Raw genomic sequence first — 15,677 nt, 5'->3', positions numbered from 1 at the left:
TACGGGCAGGCATAAGCTACAGACAACGAACACAATTGCATTTTATCGATGTCAATTTGAATGCACAGAGCTACCGTGAAGAGATCCTGAGGCCCTTTGTCATGCCATCACCTCATGTTTCAGCATGATAATGCACGGTCCCATGTGGCAAGGATCTGTACTCAATTCCTGGAAGCTGGAAATGTCACACTTCTTCCATGGCATGCATACTCATTAGACATGTCACCCATTGAGCACGTTTGGGATGCTCGGGATCGACACGTACTAAAGCGTGTTCCAGTTCCCGCCAATATCCAGCAACTTCGCACAGCCATTGAAGAGGAGTGGGACAACATTCCACAGGCCACAATCTACAGCCTGATCTACTCTATGCAAATGAGACGTGTTAAGAATGTGTTCTTAACTGACTTGCCTAGTTAAATAAAGGTTAAATAAATATAAATAAATGTGTTGCGCTGCATGAGGCAAATGGTGGTGGTCACACCAGATACTGACTGGTTTTCTGATCCATGCCCTTACCTTTTTTTTAAGGTATCTGTGACTAACAGATTTATATCTGTTTTCCCAGTCATATGAAATCCATAGATTAGGACCTAATGAATTTAAAATTAACTGATTTCTTTATATGAACTGTAAAATCGTTGAAATTGCTTTTATATTTTTGTTCAGTGTAGCATAATTTTCCATGATAGACCATGCATTTTTTGTTGCATATAGTCTCCTGAGGATTAATCTCCCACAAATGAAAAAAATAAATTATTTGGGATCTCAATTTACTGTTGAGAGTTAGAATAGTAGAATACACCAAGTGCAATTTCGAAATGTGGTTGTGCATCAGCAGTTTTTCTCTTATGTCAGTCACTGACAGTCACTCAACTGGCCCATGTTAGCATTTTTTACATTTCATTTAGTCTAGCCAGCTATCTAACCTTGTAGCAATCATGGTCTAATTACCGACCAGGGGGACCCCATTGATTTTGTTAGTCACTCTCACTCAGATATCATATTAACAACTTCAAAGATTTCTCTCCACCCTATGGCAAAATGCATAGAATTGCAGGAAATTAGCTCTAAATCTATGCAGCAAAACGTTTCAGTTGCCCCACTCTTGAGTGAAAACTCCCATTTTAAAATGTATTTTCTGCAATTTTACACATTTTGTTATGACTTATTTCATGTTAACATGATATCTGACTAAGAATGACTACCAAAATCAATAAAACCACATTATGCCACTTGCCTGTAACCGACCCTGACTGTTGCCCCTCATGATAAGTTCAGGGTTTTTGTGGGCACCACACCATCAGGTGCCCATCCCTGGTTTTCTTTATTCTAGTGACAGTGACACACTAGACTAGCTTCACTATTGAATTGTAATTTATTTGGTTGTAACAGGCTACGCCCTACTTTTCACTATGGCTGTTGGTTGGTTTACATTCCACCAGTCTAGCAGAGCATCCAGATCCAGCCTCGTGAACACCCTCTGGGCCTGTGTGTCTCAGCACGTTGCGGTGGCTGCGGCTGGACTCCATCCATTACGGTCATTGTCCGCTGAACATGCTGTACCAACCGGAATAGCAGTATGTTTATTATAGGGGAACATCAGCCCCAGGGATCTGGGACTGGGAATAAACTGTCCACACTTACCTAACCAGTGTTTTTGAGAGACCACGATACTTAATTATTAGTATATTTATTAGTTTATTTTTAGGTTATTATTGTATTTTTGTCGATTGTGTGATAGAATACATCATGTCATCAAAGCCACATAACAAAGGACTGGCAGTGGTGAAACGGTTGGCGCAATGAACCGCACGCGCTCTCGCCATCTTCCGTTCCCATGATGCAGCGCGTCAGCCTGTCTCTGAGTCCCTCCGAGCCGCCATGTTGTCGGAGTGAAAGCTTGGAAGTCTGGAAAGAGAACCGGGGCTGAAATCTGCGACCATCTGCCCTCTCCGCCTGTAAGTAGCCCTCTCCCGTGGGTACAGAAACCCTCTAGCCGCATCAAACCACACATCGCCCGGTGTATTGTCTTTACCGGACCGGAACGAGAGTTCTGGGTGTTATTTTAACGTCTGTGTTGCCGCCTCCCTCTCTTGCCTCCTCCGGTTGTGTTGCTGTCTTCCGCTCTGGCCAGACAGCTCAGGCCTTTGTTAGCTAGCTTATATCCGCGTCATGGAGACAGCGCTCTTCTCGTGCCCCTCCTGGTACTAGTAACGGGTCACCGGTGTGTGCGATCCAGAGAGGAGGTGTCGGAGCCGGGTTTGGCCAGTGTCGGACTGGGCTGAACAGGTCTCTGGCTTGGAGGCCGTGTTTTGTTGGTAAATGGGTAACGTTAGCTAGTTACTGGAACCAGTTCCGTGGTTGGCATGCGACTTTAGCTAGTAACGTTATTCGGCTAGCGAACACTTCCTTACACAGAGAACATAGTTAACTAGACTATATGTCAAAACCAGACGAACTCATGTGCTTACGTCCATTTATGTCTAAATGGCGTCATTGTTTTGTTTAGTTAGCTAGTTGGATGTTGTGCCTCAGCGACTGACAGCTAACGCTAGGTAGCTGGCACACAAAGCTACGTTCCGCTTTTGTTGTGGCACGGGTGGACAGGACAGTAGATCGCGGTGATAATCGATCCCTGGTATTAAATAATGATTAACCCAGTTATAGCCAACAATGCCTATTTCCGGGTGGCGAACATAACGACTCGAGCGTGATGAACAAGAGACTGTGTGCTACTGATTTCCGGGTGTTTCCAGATAGGTAACTAATGTTACATGTCTAACATGGCATAAACCGCTGTTGTCTGCTTGCATGGAATAACATACTTTAATGCTATTTTCATGCAATACAGACTGGGGGTATCTTTATTTCAAGTGGCTGTCTTGAAGCGTTGTCTGGATGGCAGGACCTAGCTTGCTGGCTAGCTAACGATACCTGCAGAGGGGGGCGTGTTTGTTACGGTATAGCTCAATGCATGGAGGCGTCTGCTCATTGTCGTGTGTCTGTGGTTGATAGGTGTGTGAGGTAGAGAGGAGTTTTGCGATTTGACAGATTCAGGCTGTATTTCCCAAGACTTCTCTTCCTCTCCATCTGTGTATCAGTACGAGGCCTTATGATTCAGAGGTTGATGCGGTTCAATGATAGGCTCTGATCAGGCCCTACACCCAAACAAGGGCACTGCGTTCATCCACCTCTGGCCTGCTCGCCTCCCTACCTCTGAGGAAGTACAGCTCCCGCTCAGCCCAGTCAAAACTGTTCGCTGCTCTGGCACCCCAATGGTGGAACAAACTCCCCCATGACGCCAGGTCAGCGGAGTCAATCACCACCTTCCGGAGACACCTGAAACCCCACCTCTTTAAGGAATACCTAGGATAGGATAAAGTAATCCTTCTAACCCCCCCCCCCCCCYYMWWAGAGTTAGATGCACTATTGTAAAGTGGTTGTTCCACTGGACATCATAAGGTGAATGCACCAACTTGTAAGTCGCTCTGGATAAGAGCGTCTGCTAAATGACTTAAATGTAAATGTAATAAAACATGTAGACAGAAACAGACCACCTGGTTGTCTAGATAGAAAATACCTTACCACTAAACACACTCCTCGCCTGTTGAGTGGGTGGAATCCACATCACCTGGGGTGTAGGCTGTTGGAAACCATGTTCTCCAAGTGGAAAAATTGAGGTATGTCCCTCGCTGTTTGGTTGTTTGCTTCCATTTGGTTCCTAGAGCAAACAGTAAACGGTTCGGTCTGTTGCAAAACGTTTTGCAACGGTCTGCAATTAATGAATACACCACTGGCTGGGCCACGTTCAGCAGGACACAATGTTGTGGAATGTTGCAGATGTCTTAAGTACAACTGACGCATGTTAGAAAAGCATGTTTGTGCTACAGAATATATTCCTATAGGAACATTGCACAACCCTGTAGTCAATGTTCCTATGGTCTACTGATCAAGACACGTGATGCCCTTAAAACAGTTGAACATAAGTAGGCTCACATATCCAAGCCATCATGTATAAGAAACAGGCGTGCCTCCTGAAATATGACAACGCAAGCATTTGCTGCAGAATCATGTGGAGTAAACTATCAGAATGAGTTTCTGTCTAACATGTCATGTAGGCCACATAAGATGAAATACACCAGACTTCTAATGTTACCCACCTACGATACCTATTTATCTTTAGAGCGGGGTGTCAATCTCATTATATAGAGGGCCTAGTGTCTGCTGGTTTTTCCTTTCAATTAAGACCTAGACAACCAGGTGAGGGGAGTTCCTTAGTAATCAATTACCTTAATTAATCAATCAAAAGTACAAGGGAAGAAAGAGAACCTGAAGACACTCGCCCCTCCATGGAATAAGTTTGACAAGCGGTTTAGATCATCTATTACTACTGAAAGGGAATGGGCAAGTGGTGATGTCAGGCTTCAGATCCATTTCAAACTCTTGTCTGTCAGTTAAATCGAACATGGAAATCCCCCACACGAGTCATGAATTGACTGAAAGTATTGTCGAGATGGAATTTGACCCCAGCTTAGCGTGTGTGTTATTTATTTATGACACTATGTGGGTGATTTGCAAAATGCTGGGTATGAAAAATAGGTTTTCTCCAACCCCAGTTGTTGCTTACCTGATTCACCTTATCAACCATTTGATTTGATTTGAACCAGATAATTATTAGAATCGGATGTGTTAGATTAGGGTTGGAGTGAATATCTATTGGACGGCAGCTCTCTACAGGGTTGGGGAGCCCTGACTTAGAATATGTTGTAACTTATGTTCTGCAAGTTGACTCCACTGGCTGGTGGACATAAATGTTGATTCATTCCAGTACCTGCAAATGTGTATGTGTGTTCCAGATTGTGTTGAAAGGAGTGGAGGTGTGTGTGTCACTAACGGTGTATGTGTGTGTGTCTCCCTCTTCTCCCCAGGCCTTGGTGGAATGAGCAGTGTGTGTGTGTTGAAGGGTAAAGCAGTGCTCTGGCAGGACTCATTCAGCCCCCACCTCAGAACTTCAACTCCCAGCATGCCCGTGGTGCTGAGCAGCGGAGGACACGCCCCCCCGGCCGGACAAACCCCACATGCCCCGTCCCCTAGCCAACAGGTAAAGGTGGAGACGGATATAACTGCATATAGTCGGTAGACACCAACACAAACATGTCTCCTATTTATACATTACATGTCACACAGACTGACAGACGCGCAGACAAATTCATAGTTTTTGGTGCAAAACTGTCGGGGGCGGAGGTGTTAGCTAAGTGTGCCTGTGTCGCAGGGCGTGGCGGGTGCCGGTCGGTCTCAGGATGATGCCATGGTGGATTACTTCTTCCAGCGGCAGCACGGAGAGCAGCCTGGGAAACACCGCTGGCCCATTGGGGATAACATCCACGACAGCCAGGTACTAGGTGTGTGTGTGTGTGTGTGTGTGTGTGTGTGTGTGTGTGTGTGTGTGTGTGTGTGTGTGAAATCAGAAAATGGTCTGGGTTAATGTGTGCGAGTGTATACCCTTAGTCTTTACTGACCGTCTCTATCTGTTGCTCTGTGTATGTGTAACCTTGCCTCTCAGTTGGGGTGATTATGTGTGTGGTACTCTAACATTGTCTGTCTGTAGATGTTTGTTGCTCTACCTTGTCTCTCTGTTGGGATGTGTGTGTTACTCTAAACTTGTCTCTGTCTGTAGGTGTGTGTGTTACTCTAAACTTGTCTCTGTCTGTAGGTGTGTGTGTTACTCTAAACTTGTCTCTGTCTGTAGGTGTGTGTGTTACTCTAAACTTGTCTCTGTCTGTAGGTGTGTGTGTTACTCTAAACTTGTCTCTGTCTGTAGGTCCGGTCGATGGATGAGCTGAACCATGACTTCCAGGCCCTGGCTCTAGAGGGGCGTGCCATGGGAGAGGTAAGGGGTCAGGTGTTAGAGGTCAAGTAGTTTGAGGACTGTAGACACAGCTTACCAAAGGCCATGTGGTGGTAGGAAGACTGAAGCCCAGAATAGTGTCCTGTCATACAGCACATCCTGCTGCTGTAGGAATCTTCAGCATTGTAATGTTAGCTAGCAGTTATCTTGGTAGTTATTTAGCGAAGACACTGAGGAAAATATCCTTACACTTCATATTTCTCTTTCCGTTTCTCTCGCTGTCCCTTTCCATGTTTCGCTCCTGTCTTTCTACAGCAGCTTCTGACAGGTAAGAAGTTTTGGGAGAGTGATGAAGCGGGGAAAGATGGACCAAAAGGGATCTTTCTGGACCAGTGGAGGGACAGCGCGTGGGGGGCCACAGGTAAGACAGAGGGTGGGCCCAGTCCCAGGATTAAAACACCAATCGGTCAACACACCAACGTCTCAGTGCCCAGCATAATGTGTGCGTGTTTGGAGACTGACGGTAGAACGCTCTCTAATTTCCCCTCCCCCAGACCACTCGGTATCTCAGCCAATCATGGTGTCCCGTCGGCCTGGCGGTGGGTTCCATAGCGGCGGGGAAGTGGGCGGGTCAGTAATGTCACCGCGGTCAGAGAGTGGGGGTTTAGGAGTCAGTATGGTAGAGTACGTCCTCTCCTCCTCTCCTGCCGAAAAACTGGACTCCTGCCTACGCAAGGGACCCTACGTAAGTATCCTAAACTCGTTTCACTATCATTCATCTATCACTATAACCAACTCACTCACTTTTATCACTGACAACCTGGACTCCTGCGCTAGGTTCTATTGCATATATAGTCTTGTTTAGCACTCCATCTTACTGGTTCATTCCTTCCTGCACTCCTCTATTGATCTCATACTCTGATCAATAAAGTGACAGTGTTACAGTGATAAATCTCTCAATCACAATGTTCTCAATCTGTCCATCCATCGACTTTTACATCTCTATCCCTCTCTCTCTCTCTTTCTCTCGCTCTCTCTCTGACAGGGTCCGAGGGATGGAGAGGTGGAGGACGAGAAAAGGGAGAAACCAAAGGCCGTGTTTGAAGTAGAGAAACTCAAGGAGATGACGGAGGGAGAGGGTGATGTCATCAGTGATGTCATCAACCCTAATGGGCTCCCTGTGCAGAATGGCCTGGACGTGGACGTCAAAGAGTACAGGTACACACACACACACACACACCGGCATACACACACACACCAGCATACACCCATTCACTCACACCGGCGCACACACACACATTCACCCACACCAGCATACACACATTCACTCACACCAGCATACACACATTCACTCACACCGGCACACACACACACACTCACTCCGGCATACACACATTCACTCACACCGGCATACACACATTCACTCACACTGGCACACACACGCACATTCACTCACTCACACCAGCATACACACATTCTCTCACACCGGCATACACACACACACATCTCACCATGTTCTCTCCTGCTCTCTTCCCTCTCTTCAGTCGTCAAGGCCAGATGCCGCCTGCGGTGACAGACACTGACATGATGGGTGGTGTAGGGGGGTGTGTAGGAGGGGAGGGTATGGTCCCCATGGGAGGAGGCGGGGGTCCCAAACCCCAAGAGGACTTCTCTGGTGTGGAACAGGGTGTTACCATGGATACCATGGAGTCTGTGATGGAGCCTCTGCAGTTTGACTATAACTCCCAGATGGCCATGGACTCACAGCCCACCGTGGGGCTGTTTGACTACAGCAACCAACAACAGGTGTGTGTGTGTGTGTGTGTGTGTGGGGTATGATGATGACCACCACCACCATGGACTCCTGGACTACTGCAGCCGACTTTGGGCTGCGGATGTTTTTATTTGTTGGACAGGAGACTGTTAAACACCAGGAAATCAGCTCCCAAGTCATTTTAATTTTGGAAATCTGTTCCCATGTATTCCTACGTATAATACAGAGACACGTGATCATATTCAAATGTAAGCACGGTTTGAAATGCTTGTTTTAGTCAAATTTTGTATCTCTGGTCTTGCGGTCAATTTGCAGTCTACAAATGATTTGTAATTACGTTTCCGCCCTCGGCCATCCGCTCAAGAAAAAAGAATCCCGCAGTTTAATCTAGTTGATAATCCCTGGTGTATATACTCAAATCAAATAATATTTTATTTGTTGCTATACATATTTTGTGTGTGAACAGCAGTAGTTATATAGGGCCGAGCGGGTGTTGTATATGGCCAATATACCACGGCTAAGGGCTGTTCTTAAGCATGACGCACCACGGAGTGCCTGGTTACAGCCCTTGGCCATGGTACATTGGCCATATACCACAAACCCCTGAGGTGCCTTATTGCTATTATAAACTGGTTACCAACATAATTAGAGCAGTAAAAATAAATGCTTTGTCATACCCGCGGTATACGGTCTGATTTGACACTGCTGTCAGCCAATCAGCATTCAGGGCTCGAACCACCCAGTTTATAAACTAGAACAGCCCTTAGCCGTGGTATATTAGCCATCATGCCTTATTGCTTAAATATATCATATGAAGTGGGTAAAGCAGTATGTAAACATAATTAAAGTGACCAGTGTTCAATGACTAAATAGGGAAGCACTCTCTAAGGTACAGGGTTGAGTACTGCGTGTGAGCAGACTGTGTATGTATGTACACTACCAGTCAAAAGTATTAGAACACCTACTTGTTCAAGGGTTTTTCTTTATTTGTACTATTTCTACATTGCATAATAATATTGAAGACCTCAAAACTATGAAATATCACCAAAAAAGTGTTAAACAAATCAAAATATATTTTATATTTGAGATTCTTCAAATAGCCACCCTTTGCCTTGATGACAGCATTGCACACTCTTGTTATTCTCTCAACCAGCTTCACCTGGAATGCTTTTCCAACAGTCCTGATGGAGTTCCCACATATGCTGAGCACTTGTTGGCTGCTTTTCCTTCACTCTGCGGTCCGACTCATCCCAAACCATCTCAATTGGGTTGAGGTCGGAGGATTATGAAAGCCAGGTCATCTGATGCAGCACTCCATCACTCTCCTTCTTGGTCAAATAGCCCTTACACAGCCTGGAGGGGTGTTGGGTCATTGTCCTGTTGAAAAAGAAATTATAGTCCCACTAAGCCCAAACCGGATGGGATGGTGTATTGCTGCAGAATGCTTTGGTAGCCATGCTGGTTAAGTGTGCCTTGAATTCTAAATAAATCACAGACGGTGTCAACAGCAAAGCACCATCACACCTCTTCCTCCATGCTTCACGGTGGGAAATACACATGCAGTGATCATGCGTTCAGCTACTCTGCGTCTCACAGAAGACAAGGCCGTTGGAACCAAAAATCTCACATTTGGACTCATCAGACCAAAGGAAAGATTTCCACTGGTCTAATGTCCATTGCTCGTGTTTCTTGGCTCAAGCAAGTCTCTTCTTCTTATTGGTGTCCTTTTAGTAGTGATTTCTTTGTAGCAATCATCTGATACAGCACTCCATCACTCTCCTTGGTTAAATAGGCCTTACACAGCCGCAAACCAGATGGGATGGCGTATCACTGCAGAATGCTGTGATAGCCATGCTGGTTAAGTGTGCCTTGAATTGTAAGTAAATTACAGACAGGGTCACCAGCAAAGCACACCGACACCATTACACCACCTCCATGCTTCACAGTGGGAACCACACACGCGAGATCATCCGTTAACCTACCCTGCATCTCACAAAATACACAGCGGTAAAATTTGGACTCATCAGACCAAAGAAAAGATTTCCACTGGTCTAATGTCCATTGCTCGTGTTTCTTTGCCCAATAAAGTCTCTTCTTATTGGTGTCCTTTAGTAGTGGTTTCTTTGCAGCATTTAGACCATGAAAGAAAGAAAGGAAAGAAAAGCAATTTTATTTATTTTGTCCATTAAAATAACATCAAATTAATCAGAAATACAGTGTAGACATTGTTAATGTTGTAAATGACTATTGTAGCTGGAAATGGCTGATTTTTAATGGAATATCTACATCGGCGTACAGAGGACCATTAGCAGCAACCATCACTCCTGTGTTCCAATGGCACGTTGTGTTAGCTAATCCAAGTTTATCATTTTAAAAGCCTAATTGATCATTAGAAAACCCTTTTGCAATTATGTTAGCACAGCTGAAAACTGTTGTTCTGATTTAAAGAAGCAATAAAACTGGCCTTCTTTAGACTAGTTGTGTATCTGGAACATCAGCATTTGTGGGTTCGAATACAGGCTCAAAATGGCCAGAATCAAAGAGCTTTCTTTTGAAACTCGTCAGTCTATTCTTGTTCTGAGAAAATGAAGGCTATTCCATGCGAGAAATTGCCAAGAAACTGAAGATCTCGTACAACGCTGTGTACTACTCTGTCACAGAACAGCGCAAACTGGCTCTAACCAGAATTGAAAGAGGAGTGGGAGGCCCCGGTGCACAACTGAGCAAGAGGTCAAGTACATAAGAGTGTCTGGTTTTAGAAACGGACGCCTCACATCCTCAACTGGCAGCTTCATTAAATAGTACCCGCAAAACCCCAGTCTCAACAGTGAAGAGGCGACTCCGGGATGCTGGCCTTCTAGGCAGAGTTCCTCTGTCTAGTGTCCTTTTGCCCATCTTAATATTTTCTTGTGGTGTTTTTCTGGCGTTTTGCAGGTACTATTTAATGAAGCTGCCAGTTGATGTCTTGTGAGGTGTCTGTTTCTCAGACTAGACACACGGTCCTCACTGTTTTTCTGATCAATTTGATATTTTAATGGACAAAAAAAATGATTTTCTTTCAAAAAAAACAAAAAAACATGGACATTTCTCAGTGACCCAACTTTTGAACGGTAGAGAGTGTGTGTGTAATAAATAACCTGTGTGTGTAGTTGTTTCAGAGACCCAGTGCTCTAGCACTGCAGCAGCTGACAGCAGCCCAACAACAGCAGTACGCCTTGGCAGCAGCACAGCAATCTCACATTGGTAAGTTTTAGGTGAAAGACATGTTCAACATGATACTCTGCTGACCCATTTCTGGGAATTTATTCGGTGACAAAGTTGTTCTTGGACTGTGTGTGTTCCTCTCTTACTGACCTCTATCTCTTTGTGTGTGTTAATCAGGTTTGGCTCCCGCGTTTGTTCCCAACCCTTACATCATCAGTGCGGGTCCGCCTGGAACTGACCCCTACGCTGCTGGACTAGCAGCTGCTGCAACACTGGGTGAGACACAGATACACACTCACCTGCCATTTCTATTCCATGTCCAGCGGCGATGCCTCCCCAGTGGGGGAGTGAGAGGACACACCTACTCATTCCAGGATTTTTCTTTATATTTTACTTTTTTCTATATTGTAGATTAATAGTGAAGACATCAAAACGATGAAATGACACACATTTGAGATTTTTCAAAGTAGCCACCCTTTGCCTTGATGACAGCTTTGCACACTTTTGGCATTCTTTCTACCAGCTTCATGAGGTAGTCACCTGGAATGCATTTCAATTAACAGGTGTGCCTTGTTAAAAGTTAATTTGTGGAATTTCTTTCCTTAATGCGTTTGAGCCAATCAGTTGTGTTGTGACATAGTAGAGGTGGTATACAGAAGAGAGCCCTATTTGGTAAAATACCAAGTCCATATTATGGCAAGAACAGCTCAAATAAGCAAGGAGAAACGACAGTCCATCATTAATTTAAGACATGAAGGGCCGTCAATATGGAAAATGTCAAGAATTTTGAACGTTTCTTCATGTGCAGTCTCAAAAACCATCAAGCGCTATGATGAAACTGTCTCTCATGAGGACCGCCACAGGAAAGGAAGACCCAGAGTTACCCCTGCTGCGTGAATCAGGCCTTCATGATCGAATTGCTGCAAAGAAACCACTACTAAAGGACACCAATAAGCAGAGACTTGCTTGAGCCAAGAAACACGAGCAATGGACATTAGACCAGTGGAAATCTTTCCTTTGGTCTGATGAGTCCAAATTTAACCGCTGTGTCTTTTGTGAGATGCAGGGTAGGTGAGCGGATGATCTCGCGTGTGTGGTTCCCACTGTGAAGCATGGCGGAGGTGGTGTGCAGGTGTGCTTTGCTGGTGACCCTGTCTGTAATTTACTTACAATTCAAGGCACACTTAACCAGCATGGCTATCACAGCATTCTGCAGTGATACGCCATCCCATCTGGTTTGCGGCTGTGTAAGGCCTATTTGACCAAGGAGAGTGATGGAGTGCTGTATGAGATGACCTGGCCTCCACAATCACCTGACCTCAACCCAATTGAGATGTTTTGTGATGAGTTGGACTGGAGAGTGAAGGAAAAGCAGCAAACAAGTGCTCAGAATATGTGGGAACTCCTTCAAGACTGTTGGAAAAGCATTCCTCATGAAGCTGGTTGAGAAAATGCCAAGTGTGCAAAGCTGTCATCAAGGCAAAGGGTGGCAACTTTGAATAATCTAAAATATATTTTGATTTGTTTAACACTTTTTTTGGTTACTACATGATTCCATGTCTTGTTTCATAGTTGTTGTCTTCACTATTATTCTACAATGTAGAAAATAGTAAAAAATAAAGAAAACCCTTGAATGAGTAGGTTTCCAAACTTTTGACTGGTACTGTCTGTGTGTGTATATAAACTCAGCAAAAAAAGAAACGTCCCTTTTTCAGGACCCTGTCTTTAAAAGATAATTTGTAAAAATCCAAATAACTTAACAGCTTTTCATTGTAAAGGGTTTAAACACTGTTCCCATGCTTGTTCAATGAACCGTAAACAATTAACTTCTTACGGCTGAAATCCCGTTAACGGGATCGATATGACAACAGCCAGTGAAAGTGCAGGGCGCCAAATTCAAACAACAGAAATCTCATAATTAAAATTCCTCAAACATACAAGTATTATACAACATTTTAAAGATACATTTGTTGTTAATCCCAACACAGTGTCCGATTTAAAAAAAATAAAATAAAAGGCTTTACGACGAAAGCATACCATGCGATTATGTTAGGTCAGCACCTAGTCACAGAAAAACACAGCCATTTTTCCAGCCAAAGAGAGGAGTCACAAAAAGCAGAAATATAGATAAAATTAATCACTACCCTTTGATGATCTTCGTCAGATGACACTCATAGGACTTCATGTTATACAATACATGTATGTTTTGTTCGATAAATTTCCTATTTATATCCAAAAATCTCAGTTTACATTGGCTCGTTATGTTCAGTAATGTTTGCTTACAAAACATCCGGTGATTTTGCAGAGAGCCACATCAATTTACTTAAATACTCATCATAAATGTGGATGAAAATACACGTGTTATATATGGAATTATAGATATACTTCTCCTTAATGCAACCGCTGTGTCAGATTTCAAAAAAGCTTTACGGAAAAAGCACACCATGCAATAATCTGTGTACAGCGCTCAGAGACCAAAACAAGCCATACAGATACCCGCCATGTTGTGGAGTCAACAAAGTCAGAAATAGCATTATAAATATTCACTTACCTTTGATCTTCATCAGAATGCACTCCCAGGAATCCCAGTTCCACAATAAATGTTTGTTTTGTTCGATAAAGTCCATCATTTATGTCCAAATACCTCCTTTTTGTTTGCGCGTTTAGTTCACAAATTCACGAGGTGCAGGCCAGACAAAGTCAAAGTTCCATTACTGTTCGTAGAAACATGTCAAACGATGTATAGAATCAATCTTTAGGATGTTTTTATCATAAATCTTCAATAATGTTTCAACCGGAGAATTTCTTTGTCTTTAGAAAGGAAAAGGAACGCAACTACCGCTCACGGGCGTGCGCCTGACTGAGCTCATGGCATTCTGACAGACCTCTTAGTCAATCAGCTCTTATTCTCTCCCCCTTCACAGTAGAAGCCTGAAACAAGGTTCTAAAGACTGTTGACATCTAGTGGAAGCCTTAGGAAGTGCAATGACCCCATAGACACTGTATATTGGATAGGCAAAGACTTGAAAACCTACAAACCTCAGATTTCCCACTTCCTGGTTGGATTTTTTTCTCAGGTTTTTGCCTGCCATATAACTTCTGTTATGCTCACAGACATCATTCAAACAGTTTTAGAAACATCAGAGTGTTTTCTATCCAAGTCTACCAATAATATGCATATTTTAGCTTCTGGGCCTGAGTAGCAGGCAGTTTACTCTGGGCACCTTATTCATCCAAGCTACTCAATACTGCCCCCAGTCATAAGAAGTTAATGAACATGCACCTGTGGAACGGTCGTTAAGACACTAACAACTTACAGACGGTAGGCAATTTAGGTCACAGTTATGAAAACCTATGACACTAAAGAGGCCTTTCTACTGACTCTGAAAAACGCCAAAAGAAAGATGCCCATGGTCCCTACTCGTGAACGTGCCTTAGGCATGCTGCAAGGAGGCATGAGAACTGCAGAGGAGCCATGAATTGCAATGTCTGTACTGAGAGACGCCTAAGACAGCGCTACAGGGAGACAGGATGGACAGCTGATCGTCCTCGCAGTGGCAGACCACGTGTAACAACACCTGCACAGGATTGGTACATCCGAACATCACACCTGCGGGACAGGTACAGGGTGGCAACAACTGCCCGAGTTACACCAGGAACGCACAATTCCTCCATCAGTGATCCGACTGTCCGCAATAAGCTGAGAGAGGCTGGACTGAGGGCTTGTAGGCCTGTTGTAAGACAGATCCTCACCAGACATCACCGGCAACAACGTCGCCTATGGGCACAAACCCACCGTCGCTGGACCAGACAGGACTGGCAAAAAGTGCTCTTCACAGACGAGTTGCGGTTTGGTCTCACCAGGAGTGATAGTCGGATTCATGTTTTTCGTCGAAAGAATGAGTGTTACACCGAGGCCTGTACTCTGGAGCGGGATCGATTTGGAGGTGGAGGGCCGTCAAGGTCTGGGGCTGTCACAGCATCATCGGACTGAGCTTGTTGTCATTGCAGGCAATCTCAACGCTTTGCGTTACAGGACGCTTTGCGTTACAGCGAAGAGCCCGGATCTCAATCCCATTGAGCACGTCTGGGACCTGTTGGATCGGAGGGTGAGGGCTAGGGCCGTTCCCCCCCCAGAAATGTCTAGGAACTTGCAGGTGCCTTTGTGGAAGAGTGGGGTAACATCTCACAGCAAGGACCGGCAAATCCGGTGCAGTCCATGAGGAGGAGATGCACTGCAGTACTTAATGCAGCTGGTGGCCACACCAGATACTGACTGTTCATTTTGATTTTGACCCCCCCTTTGTTCATGGGCACATTATTCCATTTCTCTTAGTCACATGTCTGTGGAACTTGTTCAGTTTGTCTCAGTTGTTGAATCTTGTTATGTTCATACAAATATTTACACATGTTAAGTTTGCTGAAAATTAACGCAGTTGACAGTGAGAGGACGTTTCTTTTTTTGCTGAGTTATATATACAGTTGAAGTCGGAAGTTTACATACATTTAGGTTGGAGTCTTTAAAACTTGTTTTTCAACCACTCCATAAATGTCTTGTTAAAACTTCTCACGAGTCACAAACCCGGATCCGGGATCCCCCCCATCAAAAAAGCTGACTAGCATAGCCTAGCCTAACGCCACAGGGATATCATATAACATAATTTTCATGAAATCACAAGTCCAATACAGCAAATGAAAGATAAACATCTTGTGAATCCAGCCATAATTTCCGATTTTTAAAATGTTTTACAGCGAAAACACTATGTATTTCTATTAGCTAACCACAATAGCAAAAGACTCAACCGCATATTTTCACCATTTTTCTACCGCATAGGTAGCTATCACAAA

General features: G+C 44.3%; 1 protein-coding gene across 1 annotated transcript in view; it reads left to right on the top strand.

The window, feature by feature from the left end:
* Positions 1–1,775: 1,775 nt before the first annotated feature.
* Positions 1,776–15,677, top strand: part of pum1 (pumilio RNA-binding family member 1) — a 34,525-nt gene continuing 20,623 nt past the window's right edge. Inside the window, exons 1-10 of the mRNA XM_070436372.1 lie at positions 1,776–1,961; positions 4,932–5,104; positions 5,276–5,398; positions 5,825–5,893; positions 6,167–6,272; positions 6,406–6,596; positions 6,897–7,069; positions 7,396–7,657; positions 10,775–10,868; positions 11,007–11,105. Coding sequence (XP_070292473.1) covers positions 4,943–5,104; positions 5,276–5,398; positions 5,825–5,893; positions 6,167–6,272; positions 6,406–6,596; positions 6,897–7,069; positions 7,396–7,657; positions 10,775–10,868; positions 11,007–11,105 — 1,279 coding nt within the window. The 5' untranslated portion in view covers positions 1,776–1,961; positions 4,932–4,942. The remainder of the gene's footprint in view (positions 1,962–4,931; positions 5,105–5,275; positions 5,399–5,824; positions 5,894–6,166; positions 6,273–6,405; positions 6,597–6,896; positions 7,070–7,395; positions 7,658–10,774; positions 10,869–11,006; positions 11,106–15,677) is intronic.

This window comes from Salvelinus sp. IW2-2015, linkage group LG31 (assembly GCF_002910315.2).
Source record: "Salvelinus sp. IW2-2015 linkage group LG31, ASM291031v2, whole genome shotgun sequence".
In the NCBI taxonomy this organism is placed as follows: domain Eukaryota; kingdom Metazoa; phylum Chordata; class Actinopteri; order Salmoniformes; family Salmonidae; genus Salvelinus; species Salvelinus sp. IW2-2015.
This window is presented reverse-complemented; position numbering and strand designations above follow the sequence as displayed.